Source organism: Macadamia integrifolia, unplaced genomic scaffold (genome assembly GCF_013358625.1).
Source record: "Macadamia integrifolia cultivar HAES 741 unplaced genomic scaffold, SCU_Mint_v3 scaffold1452, whole genome shotgun sequence".
In the NCBI taxonomy this organism is placed as follows: domain Eukaryota; kingdom Viridiplantae; phylum Streptophyta; class Magnoliopsida; order Proteales; family Proteaceae; genus Macadamia; species Macadamia integrifolia.
The window spans coordinates 142,946-158,084 of record NW_024868208.1 but is presented as its reverse complement, the minus strand read 5'-3'; the positions used below and the strand labels follow the sequence as shown (position 1 = coordinate 158,084).

General features: G+C 38.3%; 1 protein-coding gene across 1 annotated transcript; it reads right to left on the bottom strand.

The window, feature by feature from the left end:
* Window positions 1-9,358: 9,358 nt before the first annotated feature.
* Window positions 9,359-12,295, bottom strand: LOC122063778 (the record flags this gene model as incomplete). The annotated part of the gene is made up of 4 exons (XM_042627481.1): window positions 12,043-12,295; window positions 10,536-11,931; window positions 10,154-10,433; window positions 9,359-9,607 (listed from the first exon to the last, which is right to left on the bottom strand). Coding segments are annotated over exons 1-4 (2,178 nt in total), but the record flags the coding sequence as incomplete, so codon positions are not given.
* Window positions 12,296-15,139: the final 2,844 nt, after the last annotated feature.

Sequence of the window (15,139 nt, the reverse complement as noted above, 5' to 3'; positions counted from 1 at the left end):
AAACGGTCAAAAAAGCGGACTACATAAAAATTGGATTAGAATTCGGATTCGGAAATTATTCGATTACAAAAATAAAAGTCGGATGTTATTTTTGTAATTTATTGTATCTATTTTGTTGAAAGTTGAAACATAAAAAAAAACAACATAAATCATTTCATATAAACAAACAAATAAATCATATTAATAATTACATTACATAAGCAAATAGCCTCTGGATAATTAAAGAATCAAGTTTTCAAGTCCCACTAACATGCGTAGCCTTTACAATAGCATTGGTCATTTACGCTTTATGATCATTTTTTGAATCAAGCAAGAAGACCTTACCATAGTTTCATTAGCATGCATAAGATTATATAGAAAACAAAAGCTTGACATTGTAAGCAATCAACTCTTAAAACTATTATCAAGCAAATAACCTCATAAGCTAAGACCCATCAACTGATTAGAGTCTAGAAAGGCCGAGACCCAAATCGAATGACGTTCAAATTCAATATGAGAGTATCTAACTAGCTGACTTTGAGCCATGAGAGGGAAAATATTTTACTGCATCGACCCACCAGTTATAACAGGAACCATTTGTTCAGGTTTTCATACACTATAGCTACTACATCCCTATTGCAATTGTTGAATAAGAACCACAAAATGAAACTAGATAAATTATAGTGTTCCATAAAATGCAGAGTACAAGCAATTGCAAACATAGTACTGCAACCATGAAGTTGTATTTGAGTCCACCATAACCAAGCACTGAAAATGACTACTCACAGCCTGCTCTTCAGATCCGTAACCCACAGGTTCTCATAGTTTACAAAGAATATAAATGAATACTGATTGGTCTAAGAAAAAAAAATCAATCAAGAAATAGCACATACTTAAAGAACTGAAGAACACATTTCAATTTCAAAGCTTGAACAAAACACTCATGAAAAAAAAAAAATTGAAGAACAGAAGTCTAAGTGACCGGAGTCACGACTACCAGAGTATCACAGGACAGAAAAGAGAGAAGAGAAACCTCTGAAGAAATGGCAGAGCAACCTCTGAAGAAACCACTGACCAACCTCTGAAGAAACCGCTGACCAACCTCTAAAGAAACCGCCGACCAACCTCACGGTCGATGACCTCCTTTAGTGCTCCCGAGCTCACATCGCCATGACTTCAGCTGAGCAACTTCTGAAGGACCGAAAGTATTTGAATCTGTCCCAAAACCTTAAATCCCCCGTCTTAGGATGAAATTATGAGAAATAGATGTAACAAAGAGGAGATTCTAGGATTATTACAGTAGGTGGAGAAAGAAGATTGGAAAACAAGCACAGAGGCGGAAATTTGGGGGAGAAGTGAGAAAGAAGAGGTGGAAATTTTGGGAGAATGGAGAAGAAGAGGAGAAAAAACAAAACCCTATTTCAGTTTTGGGCTTTGTTATTCGACTTTTTGATTTTTTTTTAAAGTGTGTTTGAACCGAATAATTCGGTTTAAAGCGGTTTGGCCCGATATATTCCTGTTTTTAAATCCAATTAGAAAAAATCGTGATTTTTACCGAATTTTATTTTTAATTCAGATTCGGTAAGAATTTTTCATTTTAATTTGGAAAAATTCTGTTCACCCGAATTATTCACGAATTTAATAACAAAGATCTAAACACCATCAAATGACAAGGTGGAGGACTGGAGGGTAGTTTCGGCTTTGTCAACTAGAGATGGAAGTTTGTGATAGGACCATCACAAGTGGTGAAAAAATTTCTTCCCACTCCACATAAGTGAAGCAAAACTTTTGCCAATTTTGAAAAGTCTTTGATGAAGAATTAAGGATCATTGGTCCCATTTCCCCCAGTGGTTAGAATGATTTTACTTATTTGATGCTTTCCATCAAACAAGTTGAAGAATAGTGATTAGATAGGTCATCAAATCATATCACAAAACTAATAAGTGAATATTCCATTTCAATGGCTACGAGCTCAGGTTGAAGAAAAATTCCTACAACACAGTAACAGTTGGTTTTTTCATTTAAATGGAATCAAACTAAAGTTTTAAAGTTTGGGATCAATCTTAATCAATACCAATTATCGAAATGACTTGAATTGATGTACCCATGCTTTTCTAGCTTATAACAAAATTTATTATTTTGAGCCATTTTACCTTTATATCTTACAAATGGATTGTTATCGGATCTGTTTCTACTGATACTAATGCCATATGAGCATAGATATAAGGATGGGATCAGATTGAATCAGTAAGTATCTATCGATTTTGCCCTTGGTGTTTTTAAATTAAAAGATATATATATTTTTTTTTTCGCTGTTTTACCTTTGAAATAATATGGGTAACCGATCTGAATTGATCAAGAATTAGGAATTGACTTTAATCATTACAACTGATACGATATCAATACTTGAAATGATGGATCTGAGAGATTTGATCGATCCGATTTTTTAAAATTATGATTCCACAATTGTTTTTCAAAATTGAAATGATCGATGCTTAGAAACATGATAACCTTTCGTATGGGAAAGGAAAATCCGTATACAGAATTGTGAAAGTGAAAAGAAGTAGTAAACATTAGATTTTTTTTTTTTTTTTTTCCGAAGAAGATTAGACGTGCAAGTTATAAATTATGCTTCCACTCGAGGAGGAAAGATTTCTCAATTCTTAAGGAATCAATATATAACCCACACCCCATAGGTAGAAAGTGGGTCAAGGAGGGTGTTTCTGTTTTGTTTCTAATGTCAAATCCCGGTCACATCCATTAGAACCTGACGTGTCTCCTTCCTATTAAACTAGACTCACATCTCATTCAATGATGATGAATGGGTGGGCCCACGGAGTGGGTCAAATCAAGAAATGAAAAATATCACGTCAGCATGAACAATCCCATCCATGCATCCACCAAGACCAACCATTCACCAAAACCCAACCATTCTTCCTCTTTGTTTGTTTCGCTCGAATCAATTATAAAGTCTAAAAAATTTTCAATCTTCCTTGTTTTTTTCTCCCAAATCAAATATAAAATTGAAAAAAATGTAAGATATTTTTATTTATTTTTAATAAAAAAATAAAGTTAAGATCCTGCTTCTCTATCCAATAGGCCAAAGTATCTGTTTCCTTCAACCAATACTCCAAGCTTTTAGGGTTATTGTCAATCCACCTCTTCGAGCAGTTATCAATTGATGACACATCTTTATCACTTTGAAGGATCAACTATCCTTATAAAAAAAGCCTCTAATTAAAGAATTCTTGTTTTTGATTTATCTTGTGAATCTGAATCTGAATCTTTAGTTATTTATTTATTTTTTTAACAATAGATATGTAGATTCTCAATCTAACTAGTTCTATAAATTTATAATATCTCCATAATCGTATGGATTACGTCACACTGAAAATGAATAAGAACTATTCAATTTTCAATAAAAAATAATAAACACTTTATAAGAATAACCCCAAGAAAAAAAAAAGAATCCAAATTTAAAATCACACGTTTCCTGAAGAATCTGAATCTCAATTATTTTCCTCTATTCCACTAAAAACCTTTCCTCACTTCTTTTAATAATGTGGCCCATGTTTGGTGGTAGATTTCAAAATAAACATTTGATTGACTACCCAATCAGGACTAAGGACCCAAAAGAATGACAGTATCAATTATATCACTTGCCATCCCCTTTCTTTCTGGAAAGGGTATCTTTTGCTTGGTTTATAGCCAGCCATGTTTATCTCAAAATGCTTACCGAACCAATGACATCATCCCCCACCCTTACCAAAACAAAACAAAAAAAAATGGTAGCCTTGCAGTCCCTACTATAATATAAATATTAACAAAAATTTGTGTCTGACCAGACATTATTGATAACAGTAGATCAAACAATCCAATGGTGAGTGAGATTCTTCCTCCATGTAAATCCTTTTACTTTAAAAAGAGGGGTTTAGTCTAGCTTAATTAATTGAACAATACAATAACTATGAATGCAATACATGGAATATTCCAACAAGTTTAATTAATGAGGAAATATGTGGAATATTACAACAAATTTAAAAATTACGGTGGAAATATGTTAAAGATTCCAATAAGTTTAAAAATAGGAAATAACTGTTGCCTAGTTGCATTCAAGAACCTGCAATCCCTGGTACTAACTAGGGGAATGGAATCTTAGGGATACAGGTTAAAAAATTCACCTTAAATAGGTATTTTCAAACCTGCCCTTGGGATTCCATTCTCTTGGCTATTACCATGGGGTTGCAGCTACTTAGACTACAACCCATGCAACAACGAAATTTTTTCCAGACAGCTTGATCATCTTAAGGCCTGATTCCCATATAATTTTTGTTTTCTTTGAAAGCTAGCAACGGCTGGATTTCTTTAATTATGATCATATGAATCTTTAAATGCTTCTTATTGAAAGCACTCTCTAACTCAAAGATGAATGGATTCTCACACTTTCATCTAGTGGTCTCTGATCTAGTTCACCCCATCATTAAACCCTAGAGGATCCCTCTTCTACAAAGTTTGCTTCTTCCCGTTGAGGTTAATGAGGTTTTGAAGATTACACTGTATCCCATTAGAAGGGAGGATGGCTAGTTATGGACCTATGCAAAAAATGGTAAGTTTACTATTCATTCTGCTTATTAATTTCATTGCTATAAATTCGAAGTTTTGGATTGATCTTTGGAAGATGAATTTAATCCCTAAGATCAAATTCTTTCTATGGAATGAAACTGTGGTAATGAATCAATTCTCTATGCGCAAACTCTCATCCAATCCATCTTGCCCTATTTGCATGTTTGGTGAAAAATTTGGTAGCCTCACCAAATTTACTTATCCTCACAATGTAATGAGTCGGTGTGCTTCTATTGGTGGCGGACTCCTTTTTTCTTATTTCATGAACAAAGAAAAATTATTATTTAAAGAAGAAAGTGTTATTTACAAGGATTATTCCTTGACAACGGATTTATAGGACAAGTCTTTCGAAAAATAAAAGACAATCGTCAATCTAGGGACTTCAATCCGAATTGCAGGTTTAATAGTTGCTGACCTTTAGAAAAAAAAAAAAGTATAAATAGAGGACCAAGGCTAAGCTTCATCAGTAGGTCGACAACATCTTGACTAATCTTTGAGAATCCGTAAATCTTTATAATGTGCCATCTTATTTCTGAGGCCTTCCTTACTCCCTGTATCAATCTTTTGGCCAATACTTTCACTTCCTGATTGGTGACAAACTCCTTTAGAGATGAGATTTTTAATTTACAAATTGAGAAGTTTCGGATAGAAAGGATTTTGAGGTTGTATGATCTTCTCTTATGTGGAAAATATGGAAAACCCACAATAGAGTTATTTTTAATCATCCTTGATGGATAGTCACTTTGAAGGCTTTTGAAAATTTTGTGGTGAATGTGCACACTACTATGCAACATTTTGCCTCTTTGCCTCCTAGGAATCTTAGATCCTCAGGTCACTTGCTTACCTAGTGTGGGCTCTTGTACTTCATTTATAAGTACATATGACATTTTCTCCTATGGCTCTTGGCCAAATCCTTTTTGAGTTGCATCTTTCACCTCCCTTTGTTCTTGTTTCTCCTGTAGACTCTTTTAGTTACAGAAAATTTTTTCTTGACTCTAAAAAAATGATTCGCAAAGAGACAATGGATGTATTGAAGATAGAGATTGATCATTTTGTAATTTTTTGGTTATGCATCCATGTTGACACTTTAACCTCCCTTCTTCTACATGAAACTGGGACGAGGAGACATAGACAAGTGCGAATTAGGTAGAGTGAGCCAAATCAAGGCCCCAACTTGTCGTACCCCTAAAGGTTAGGGTTGGTTTTTGGAGCTTTAAACGATTTTCGGTCCTCTTGCTATGCTTGATCTTGAGCTTGATGGCTTGTCCTATTCTATTTACCATGCAAAGCCAAGCTAATCATATGCATGCCAAGGGGTGGGGTTGGTGTTGGGATTAGGGTTTCTGATCCATTTGTAGTCCATTGTGGCCAGAGGCTATATTGACTTCTATCTTCCTAATTTTACTAAATTTCTGACAATAACAACAAACATAAACATATCCCAACTAAATGAGGTTGGATGCATGGATCCGATATGAAAATGAGAATCAAGAAACAATGAAATAAGGGAAAATAAGTGAAAAGGGAATACGAGGAGCAAATAAAGTAGAAATCCAAGATGCATCACAAGAACATCCCTTACATAGGGTTTGCTTCCCAGATCCTTGTCCTCCACAAAACTCTATCCATGGTCATACTGAATTTTTGACTCAAATTTTTAATTATCATAAGAGTTTAAGTAAGGGTTGAACTGTATGTAATAATAAGTTAGATGAAATCTATAAAGTGATCCTTTCCCATCCATCGTGATGAGCGTATAGACTCAAAGTACTCAACACTCCATTGAATATGAGAGGACATAACAAATATTTTCAAGCGAGTGGTTCCTTTGAGCAAGCAATATAAGGAAGCACACTAATGAAGTGCAACAAAACAACATAATTCAAATTAAAAGAAGGCCGTGAAATGATTTTATATGGGAAAGAGAGAGATAGACACAAGGGTGCTAGTGTTCCCTACCATGGTGGCTTAGTGAATCTTCTCCCATTTTTCTAAATTGCTATAGTATCATATATGTGATGTCACATTCAGTTGAATAAAATAAAAAAATTTGTTACACCCTTATTGGGTTTCTATGGTAAAAAATCCTTTATGGTGTGTTTAAACTGAAATGTAACCAATGAAGTCACATGTTGATCTTCGAAAAATCTTCAATATTTCTTAGAATAAAGTTTCTTTCACAACAAATTAGCTAATATGAGGTTTTTTTTTTTCCCTCATTGTGAGATGGGAAGAACTTTTTTGGTACTCAGCAAGAAAATCTCATTTAAAAAACATCTACCACATTTTAGTTTAATATTTATCAGATTTAGTGGATATGTTTTCAAATTCTACATCCATCCACCTAATAAAATAAAGCCCCAAGGCTTTTCTCTTATTTAACTATAAGAATTGATTTCTACCAAAAAAAGACTAGAGAATTGACAATTTAAAAAACACAGGCTTTTTAAGGGTTTAGGTATTTTGGTAATAAAAAACTTAATTTCATGACAATCTTAATTTGTCTATATGCAATACTTTTTATTTTTTTGGATAAAATATGCAATACTCTCTTTGCTTTTTTTCCACGGCAGTTCGATTGTTAAGTGATTAACTCTTTTCAAAAGTTCAGTACATGTGGGCCATGTACTTGAGAAACTAATTTTTTTTTTGCTAAAGGTCAGCAAAGTATATTATATATAAAAAAAAAATAGAAGCTTACAAAAAAGCCTTTAGATCTCTGTTTCACCTTTGGGGAAACTATAATTAACTTGAATATTGGCTGGTCCAAGGGACTAAATCATTTGTTCTCATAGGTTGAATGTTTTATATTAGGATATGCTCATCCTAGCCATATTTAAAAACCCATAATTGCTTGGGGCTTGGCTTCTATCAATTCTGATTTCAAGTTAGATTGGAAAATACTGATAATAGAGATAAAGAGATTTTTTTTTTTTTTTAATTAAAAATCAACGAGGAAAACTTATTAATAATGAATGAAAGAATAAAAACAAAAACCATATGGCCAAGGGAACACTCAAAAAATCAGTCTCCTTATCCATCTTTGCATGATCATTGCGTAGATCAAAAAATTACAAAACCTCTGTTAAATCTAAAACCGAGTTTTTTTTTTTTTTCATATATCTATATATAGTTTTTAATTAAAAAATATTGTAGATCTTATTCCCCCCAGCCTCGGCCTAGCTATAAACTTACCACCCTCCAGCACAAACGGGGAAGGTCTTTACTCCATTGAGGAGCTGTAGTCACTGTGATAAAATGTGCTCAAAGTCCTCCCTGCCCTAGTTGAGGGTCAAAAAGACCCCTCGGTGAGCTTTCTCAGACCCTTCTGCTACAAAATAATGCTCTAAGGAGCACCCCTTTTTTCGCTAAAAAGTCATGTATATTAAAATGAAAGAAGAAAAAAGAAATATAGTACATCAGATGAGGAAGGGAGAAATACCCAACACTCACACTAAGAAGAGAGGGAGAAGCAGAAACTCCACCTTCGGCATTGCCATCAGCAGAATTACGCAACTACCCAACTCCACCAAAAACAAAAATCAGGAAAGAGAAGAAGATCCTAGGTGAATCTGAACCTAGGCCGGCCCGATGCATCCATGTCTAATTCCATTTGAACCAGAGTTGGCCAAATTGAAATCGGCTCTGACACTTCAAAACGAGCAGCTGACTTTGACAAAAAATCCGCCACTGAATTTGCTTCCCTATAGCAATGCGTTATTTTCCATTCCACATCCTCCAAATAAGAAATACAATTTATCCATCTTTGCCGAGCTATCCATGGACTTTGCCTCTTCTGAAAAATAGTCACAACTGCAACTGAATCACATTCTATCCAGAGCCGTTTCACATTATGCTGCTTAGCTAATTCAATCCCTATCATAAGAGCTAAAAATTCAGCCTCAAAATTTGTGCGAGTTCCTAGAAATTTTCTGAAATTTGCCACTACCTCTGCCTTTTCATTGCGAAGGATTCCCCCTGCTCCAGACTTCCCTGGATTACCAATAGAGCAACCATCCGAATTGATTTTTATCCAACCTGGATTAGGAGGGCACCAGAAAATAGTGAAGATTTCCCGAGGCCTTCTCCGCACCCCTGAAATACCCAATCTTCTTGCAGTGACAAGATCCGAAATTGAGATGGCTGCCCCTGAATGAACCAACTCTTGGCAGCTAATTTCTCTCTTCACTTGGCCAAAACAATGCTCTTTTGATTTTGAGATTCCTTCGAATTTTCTTCCATTCCTCTCCAACCAAGTAAAGTAAGGGATTAAAACAAAACCCTTCAGCCACACCCCTTTAAAGATGGTCTTCTTGGCCTGATCTTTCCACCAAGCTATCAAACTTTCAACTCCTTCAAATCCAGGCCACCTAAACCCAAAACAACAACAAAATTTCTGCCACATGAAAACTGCAAAAGAACATTCATACATGTTATGATTTATTGACTCTTCCGCTATGCCACAGAGAGTGCACTGAGATGGCAATGGAACCCCTCTCTTTTTCACATTATCATCAGTAGCTAGCTTATTTTTCAACATTCTCCATCCAAACACCGATTGGCGAGGCTGAAGATGAGAATTCCAAATCAATGAATACCACCCCACCTTTGGCGATTCCCGTCTTACTTTTTCCCAAGCCGATTTTATTGTAAAAACTCCAGATGAATTTAATTCCCAATGACAAATATCATCCAGATCTGAAATTATGATATCCTTGGCCTGATCAAAGATATTTTGAAAAAATTCAGAGCTCACCTGGGGAAAATTCCATTCATCTTGGCAAATGAAATCAGAAACCTTTGCCTGCATCGAATCAAAGATATCTAACTGCGAACCATACATCTCCTCAATAGACTTCTTTCCCAGCCAGCTATCTTTCCAAAAATTTATCCTCTGACCATTCCCAACAGTCCATTGCTCATGAGACTGTACCCACCGCCACACCTTTTTAAGACCAGGCCATATCGAAGAGGAAAGGTAGGTAGTTTTCAGCGAACCATCAATCTTCAGAAAACGAGCACGAAAGAAAACACTCATTAGAGAATTTCCATGTTTGATTTGCCATGCTAATTTGCACAGGCATGCAAAATTAACATCTCGCAACCTCCTAATGCCAAGACCGCCTTCCCTGGTAGGTTTACATACCTCATCCCACTTCACCACTATCTTCTTCCCTGTCTCCATGTCACCAGACCATATGAAGTTTCGCATCCACTTTTCCACTAATTTTATTGAGCTTCCTGGCCACCAATAAATCCCAAAATTATGAATTGGAATGCTTGAAATCACTGATTTAACCAGCTCCACCCTACCAGCCATGGAGAGAATCCGACCCTTCCATCCCGATAACCTCTTCTTGATTTTATCCATCAGCGGTAACATGTGGTCCCGTTGAACTCTCCCCTTGAAGATCTCCACACCTAAATATTTAGTAGGCTGCCTTGCAGATTGGATTCCCATAAAAGTACTTATAAAATGTTTCCTGTGAGGGGCAACCTTTCCAAAGAACAAACTACTTTTTTCTAGATTAAATATCTGGCCAGAGAATGCCTGATATTTATCAAGAAAAGCCTTAAGATTTTTGACAAACTGAGCAGATGCATTAATGAAAATGAAAATGTCATCAGCAAACAATAAATGGGAGGGAGTTAACACACCTCGAGGCCCAGGAAGAGACTTTATCAAACCATTCTGAACCATGCTTCTAAGACCTCTACAGAGAACCTCTTCTGCCAGAATAAATAAAAAGGGAGACAAAGGATCTCCTTGTCGGAGACCTCTACCAACCCCAAAGAACCCCACCGGGCCACCATTCACCAAAATTGATACTCTGGAGGATAGAAGAAGGTTGTGAATCCAAGAAATCCACCTAGATGAGAACCCAAATTTGCACAGAACTGCAAAGAGGAATTCCCAAGCTAGAGAGTCATACGCCTTTTGAACATCGAGCTTCAGTCCCATTCCACCACCCCTAACTGAAGAATGCATCAAATTTGACAGTTCTGAGGCGAGGCTGATATTTGCTGAAATTATTTTACCCTGCTGGAAAGCGCCTTGCTCTTCCGAAATCAATTTAGGCAAAACAACAAGTAATCTTGAAGATAGAATTTTTGATATCACTTTGCAGTAAAAATTCCCCATACATATAGGTCGAAACCTATCTAGAGAGGCCGCCCCCTCAACTTTGGGGATCAAGGAAATAAAGCAGTTATTTATTCCTTTAGGAAGCCGCCCTTCCTCAAAGAATTTTTTCACTGCCCTGCAAAAATCACCCTCAACAATAGTCCAACATCGCCTGAAGAAACTACCTGGGAACCCATCAGGACCTGGAGAGCTTACAGGATCTAAATCCCAAACAGCTTGTTTAATTTCGTCCCCACTCGGGACAATCTCCAATCCTGCCACGTCCTCCTCCTCCAACACTCTGGGAATATTTTCAAGAAGGTCATTATGAACCGTGATTTCATCAGCCTCATGAAATTTCTCAAAAAAATCAGAGACATAAAACGATATTCCCTGTTGGTCTGAAACCCAAGTTCCATCTTCCTTTTTTAGGGAGGTGATCTGATTTTTCAACCTCCTTAGCTTCACGGAGAGATGAAAAATCTTCGAGTTACAATCTCCATTTTTCATCCATCTCAGTTTAGCTTTTTCAGCCCACAACTTCTCGTACATTTGGTTGGCCTTCAATAATACTGTTTTTGCATCTGCCTCTCTGTTAAATAATTCATCATTCATCCCAGCCACCTCTATCATATCTTGAACCTTCTTTAATTCCAGCTTTGCTTTATCGACCTCATCATTCAGGTTAGGAAAATTGGCCCTCGCCCAAACCTTTAAATTCTCCTTGACCTGCTTTAATTTTTGTGCCAGAACGAAAATTGGATTACCCCCTATCAAAGTTTTCCAAGCTTCCTCAACCACAGAGATAAATTGATCATTTTCCATCCAAAAGCTATGGAATCTAAAGGGGATATTTGTAGGTCTTTGAACATCATCAGAGACAACAATTAAAGGGGCATGATCTGATACCGAAGACAACAAAACACGCTGCTTCACATTTCTAAACACATCTATCCACTTCCCATTACAAAAACTCCGATCCAACACTGCAACTGCATGACCCCTTCGACGATTATTAGTCCAAGTGAATTTCTTTCCCTGAGAAGGGATAGAAAGCAATTCACACGCATCAACCATTGCCTGGAATTCAGCAGCTGATCCAAGATTAAACTTACCAGGACCTCTTTTCTCATGCGAGAACAGGGTTGCATTGAAATCCCCCATCACAGACCACGGAACCAAAGCTGATATCGACAACTCCAAATCTAACCACAATTGCCTACGCATAATTTTAAAAGAACTTGCATGTACAAAAGAAATACCCACTTTACTACCTGGCCAATCAAAGATGACTGATATATATTGATCAGACATACCTGCAACAACTGGTCTCGAAACCCCCAACTTCCATATAATCCATAAATTTGGGACTTTGTCATCCCGAAAATTATGAATGAAATCCACCGCATACCCCAACCGACTAAAGAAAATAACAGGAAATTTACATACCTGAACCATGGGTTCAGCCAAGCATAACACATCCGGGGCATGCTCCTTCACCAGTAGACGTAAAGCGCACAACCCTGCTGCCTTCCTAACACCCCGAATGTTCCAATACAGAATCTTCATGAATTACTTCTTAGAGAATTGATTTTTATCAGACTTTTTAGCCTGACTACCTGTTTTCTTTCTTTGCTTTCCACCCTCAAGCATACCTCCGGCCTCCTTCTCCCGAGCCACTGCCACCGTATCCATTCTTATAATTTCTGAATGCACAATAGAGGTTGTTCCCCTTGAACATTCCACCCTGGGCAAAGAAGAAACCACATGATCCTCACCAGGGTCTTCAACAACTGGCTGCCTAGCACTGGCCATGGCAACACCACGTCCAGGTCCTTGACCCCCACCGAGCCTTCTATTACGAGAAGGATACCTCCCCTCCGGAACAGCAACCTCGCCCACAGGAGTAAGCCCCTTTCTGGGTTCATTCCCCCCCAATGGATCCACTGGCGGATCACCAGGAACTCCATGGAGCGGGTTCTCAGTTGGGTTTGGATCAGAATCAACATCCGATCCCTCATCCATTCGAAATACGTCTCCTTCCTTAGGTTGAATATTAGAAATCTCTCCTTCCTTATTTATAGGATTAGAATCAGACTCTAATTCTATAACCGTCCCTGACACAAATCCTTCCTTAATTCCATAATTTTCATCTCCGTTGGACTCCTTTCCTAAAACGTTTGAGACAGAGTTGGAAGGATTCAAAAATATTTGAATATCTCCCCCAGCCTTGGACGAATTTGAATTAGGAGAGATTTGATCTTGAATAGGATCAAAATTATTCTGCTGATGTGGCAAAGATCTTCCCCTAGAAAGAGACTCTCACCGAGTTACTCCCACCTGAGTTGACTCCATCTTCAACATATACCGCCCCTGGAACCTTTGCTAATTTATCAGCCGCACATTGCTTTTCATCATCCAATCTTTTCAGCCTACACTTGGAAATCAAATGTCCGACTCGTTTACAGTATCCACAACGCTCCACATTATCTTCATACACCACCTTTTGACAGAAACCATACACCTGAGATGTACCTGGTTCTAATCTTTCCACCTGTACTTCCTCCACCCTCTCTGCCAAGTCAGAGATATCAACCTCCACCAGCACTCTCGCAAAGAAGCCAAGAATGCCTTGTCTTGTTCGTCTGTCTAGGGACACAGGGCGCCCTACTGCCTTTGCAATAGACAATAACACATTTTCGTGCCAGTATTCAAGCGGGAGATCAGGAAACCGTATCCATACCAGCTTTGTGAGAAGTTGCTTCTCGTGAATATTAAAATCAGGTTTCCAATGTTGAAATCGAATGACCTGATCACCAATCCTAAGGGGAGACCTTCGCCACACCGCTGCCTTGTCGCCCTCGCACTGAAATTGAAAAATTACATAACCTTTTCCCAATGGATGCATTAGCACCCCTTGACTGAGGTTCCATTTTTCCCGAGCCTCCGCTCTCAAACCATCCAAAGAGATCAATCGGAAGTTAACCCTACCGATTAAGGCAAAACGAAAATTTTGTCTCTTCGATTCATAGTCTCTCTGCGGGATCATTACTCGTCTTTTACTCCCTACCTGAATCGGCTCTGGGAGAGTGTCAATGGCAGGCCAAGACGAAAAACCCAAGGCTTTTGCATATGAATGTCGCTGGCCTTCATCCTTGTGCATCTTTGACACCTCTTGTTTGCGCACACCTCCATCCTCACCTCCTCCCTTCATGGTCTAGTTCTGTGTCATGGCAGACAATATTGGATTGAACCCAGCAGCCCAAAGACATCTCCTCTTCGACAGAACTTGAAGCAGTGATGGGTTTTTCATGTATCATCAAACAATAGGCCTCAAATTTTTAGAGGAGGAGTCGAAGCAGGCAGTCGATCTCAGGCAGTCGAAGCAGTCGATCTCAGGCAGTCGATCTCAGGCAGTCGATCGAAGTAGATCTCGATCTCAGGCAGTCGATCGAAGCAGATCTCGATCTCAGGCAGTCGAAGCAGATCTCGATCTCAGGCATCGACAACAGTCATCGAAGAGGTTCCTACGACAGTTGCAGTCGATCGAAGCAGATCTCGATCTCAGGCATCGGCAACAGTCATCGATCTCAGGCACAGACAACAGCAGTAGCAGTCGGATTATCCAATTTCTCGACTGCCAGGTGCTTGTTAAGAAGAAGGGAAAGTAATAGAGACTGGCTTTGGAGAGAGAGACGGAGGAAGGAGCATCTCGCTTTGCTTTGGAGCTGAGATCTCGGAAGGAGCTGAGAGAGAGACGGAGGAAGGAGCTGAGAGAGAGACGGAGGAAGGGGAGTCGGAAGGGAAGCTTTGCTTTGGAGCTGAGATCTCGCTTTGCTTTGGAGCTTCTTCTGCTTCCGATCTACTGATATTCAGATCCAGATCTGAAAACTCTTCTCCACTGAATTACAGCTTCACGGAACTCCGATCAGATCCAACACACCGAACACTGAAACTGGTCCAGCCCTTGCTGACTTCTCTGGATCTGTAGAACTCCGATCAGTCCAGCCTCTCTTTCTGTCTTCGTCAGGTCACTAGATAATGCATTTTGGAGGAGAGAGAGTGTCTGGCGATTCAGGGGAGAATGGAGCTCTGGCTGTGGAGGATGACGATGATGGAGCTCTAAGGAGCACCCCAGTTTAAGGAAACTTTTTGTATGAACTTCCTCGAGAAGGTCTCCACTAAGCGTGAAAAATCTAAATAAATGAATTTCACATCTTTGTCTTTTAACTTGTTTTTCCGAAATTGCTTTGTTGCTGTGGCTAGCCATTACATTCCAATGACATTTCCATAAACTACAGGGATCACTTTTGGTCTAATTCATGTGTTGTAGATTCAGTACGGAAAAGATAAGTTTGGTACAGTACAATACAGAGCTCCTTTTTGGCCTCGATCAACTATGGGAATGCAGCA